Source organism: Equus quagga, unplaced genomic scaffold, assembly GCF_021613505.1.
Source record: "Equus quagga isolate Etosha38 unplaced genomic scaffold, UCLA_HA_Equagga_1.0 73431_RagTag, whole genome shotgun sequence".
Classification (NCBI taxonomy): Eukaryota; Metazoa; Chordata; class Mammalia; order Perissodactyla; family Equidae; genus Equus; species Equus quagga.
The window spans coordinates 3,938-6,401 of NW_025802773.1; the positions used below are offsets into that span (position 1 = coordinate 3,938).

General features: G+C 45.3%; 1 protein-coding gene across 1 annotated transcript; it reads right to left on the bottom strand.

Annotated features, from left to right (window-relative positions):
* Positions 1-1,221: 1,221 nt before the first annotated feature.
* On the bottom strand, positions 1,222-1,938 carry LOC124234215 (keratin-associated protein 2-1-like). The gene has a single exon (XM_046651458.1). The coding sequence runs from the start codon at positions 1,859-1,861 to the stop codon at positions 1,475-1,477; it is 387 nt and encodes a 128-aa protein (XP_046507414.1). The 5' UTR covers positions 1,862-1,938; the 3' UTR covers positions 1,222-1,474.
* Positions 1,939-2,464: the final 526 nt, after the last annotated feature.

The window sequence follows — 2,464 nt, forward strand, 5'->3', positions numbered from 1 at the left end:
AATATAAAGAATAAAATGAATATTATCCCCAGTTAGATTTTATTGCATAATGTTCTAGATATTTTTTTAGGCGTAAACATAGATAGACACACAAAACACATTTTTCCTCACAAAATAATTTAATATTTTATTTTATAGCTTACTTATTTTTTACTTAAATATATGACAGAACAATTGCATGATGTTTCCTAATAGGTTTACAATCTTCAACTATTTTTGGCATTTCTTCTACAATTATATTACTTAAATTATATACTATTTGACTTTTCTCTTATTTATGCCTCATCTCCCTAAGTAAATTATAACATCTTTGAAGCAGAACGCCTCTCTTATTCCTTTATATTCCCTCAGGGTGGTCAACTAAATGCCTTATTCCTCGCAGAAGTTCAATAATCATGTGTAGATTGACAGTGATTGATTACTTTGCTGGAGCGAGCCATCTGTTCTCAATTCCTGAGCGTAAAGATAAGCAGCCCTCAAGAGTCAGTGTGGATCTGATGTCCACGTGTGTCGACATTGTGAATAACGTTCTAAATAACGATCGGATCTATAATGCGTAGAAGGGCGAGCATTATCCGAAGCAGCAGTTAGACTTGGGCACAAAAGCCAAAAGAACACAGTCACTCCGGGCAGAGAAATGTGTTTCCTCCCACACTAGGAGAGAGTCTTTGACCTAAAGGCTCCGTGTCAGGAGGTTTGCATTCTCCTGGGTCCTTCCTGAGCATCAGTGTTTATAATTCCATTATAATTCTATTAGTGAGTAACTTATTTAATCTTCCATTACTCATTGCTCTTCAACTTCAAAAACAGGTGGATGGTCAGACGTTACCCAAGGTTCCTTCCACCTCTAACATCTGGGCTTTCTGTGATGTGTGAACAGGTGTCAATTCAGTGAACAAACCCTCCAACTGGGAATATGTGTCCGCCCAGATGCAGCCTCCTAACTGGTCATTGCTGAAGGACGTTTCTCAGGTGTTTGCCGTGTGTCTGGATTGTGGGCACAAGTGACTCTGTATACACAATGAAGATATAGCCATGCCCATCTTCCTCACTCAGCTACTGTGCCCTATAAATGCCATTTAGAAGAATAATAAGGAAACCACCCAGACTTAGGTTATTTCAGAGAACAATTTAAGAGGATTATTCTGTATCTTGCTTTGAATATCTCTGGAGAAAACAGAGTCACAGAAGCTACCAAAAGGAATATCACAAAGACCATGATTTTTATGCTGGGAGTACTAAGTTTATTAGGAAACAGACAACATGATATAAGAGTTACACAGGGGTCTTGAGAGGACGGGTACTCTTCATTAGTAGTTAGTCTGAAAAGATGTTTTCAGTGCCTACTTGAGCTGTTTGAAGAGGTGAGGAATGGGCTTTTCAAGAAAATGCATGTCATTCTGCCAAGAAGTGCTGAGTGACATCAGAATGGACCCGGCCATGTACTGGGGGACCCTTAGTGATGATGCCCTGCTCAGCAGTGGGAGGTCCTGCAGACAGTGCGGCAGGGGGCCGGCTGGCAGAAGCGGGGCCGGCAGCAGGGGGACTGCACAGAGATGGGCTGGCAGCAGGTGGAGGCCCAGCAGCAGGGCCGGCAGACCACGGCCGTGCAGGACGTCGGGCAACAGCTGATGGGGCGGCAGCAGCCCTCCTGCAGGGAGCAGGGGTCACAGCAGATGGGGCGGCGGCAGGGCTCACAGATGGAGCGCGTGTAGCGGGGCACGCAGGTCACGGGGCGGCGCACGGTGGTCTGGCAGGACACAGGGCGGCAGCAGCAGGGGTCGCGGCGGAAGCAGGGCTGGCAGCAGCCTCTCCCAAGGCTCAGGGAGGAGAAGGTGGAGCCACAGCAGGAGCCTGTCATGGTGGTGTCTGGGTCTGGGCTGGGTTGGGCTGGTGAGAGGAGTTGTGTTCTCAGGTGTGAATGTCTTCCTCCTGCTCTGGGCCCTTTATATACCCTGGCCTGGTGCTGATGACCCCCAGGACACATGGTCATTTCCTCCTGTTTGTTTATTCTTTTTGAAATAGCATTGGCAGGTTAGTAAGTTCTCTAGACATTTTTTTTGAGGTGCTCAGATACTCATAAAAGACTGTGTTTTCCTCATTTAGTAGAAACTCATTATATTTTGCTATTTATATTTCAAATAAGAACTTAATGACCCTAACCTCAAAGCCTCCAATTATCTTGATAATTCAGGGATGCTTTTGCCAGTTGATGTCTTGATGGCACAGAGCCGCTGTCAATCTCTTTGGGTTGCTTAGAGTGGAGGTGAATTCCCCAAGGCGGAAGTGTCCTTTTCCACTGCTGAGCCTCCTGGGTCAAAAGAGGTCAGAACAGTACTACAGGGATATTGCAAAAGTCACGGTTTGTCAGTCAAAGAAGAATTTTCCAGTCCACTTTTTGGAGCTACAGGAATGCATCTTGGTAGGCCTCTATCATCAGTGTTTGTGGGGTTTTTTCCAATTT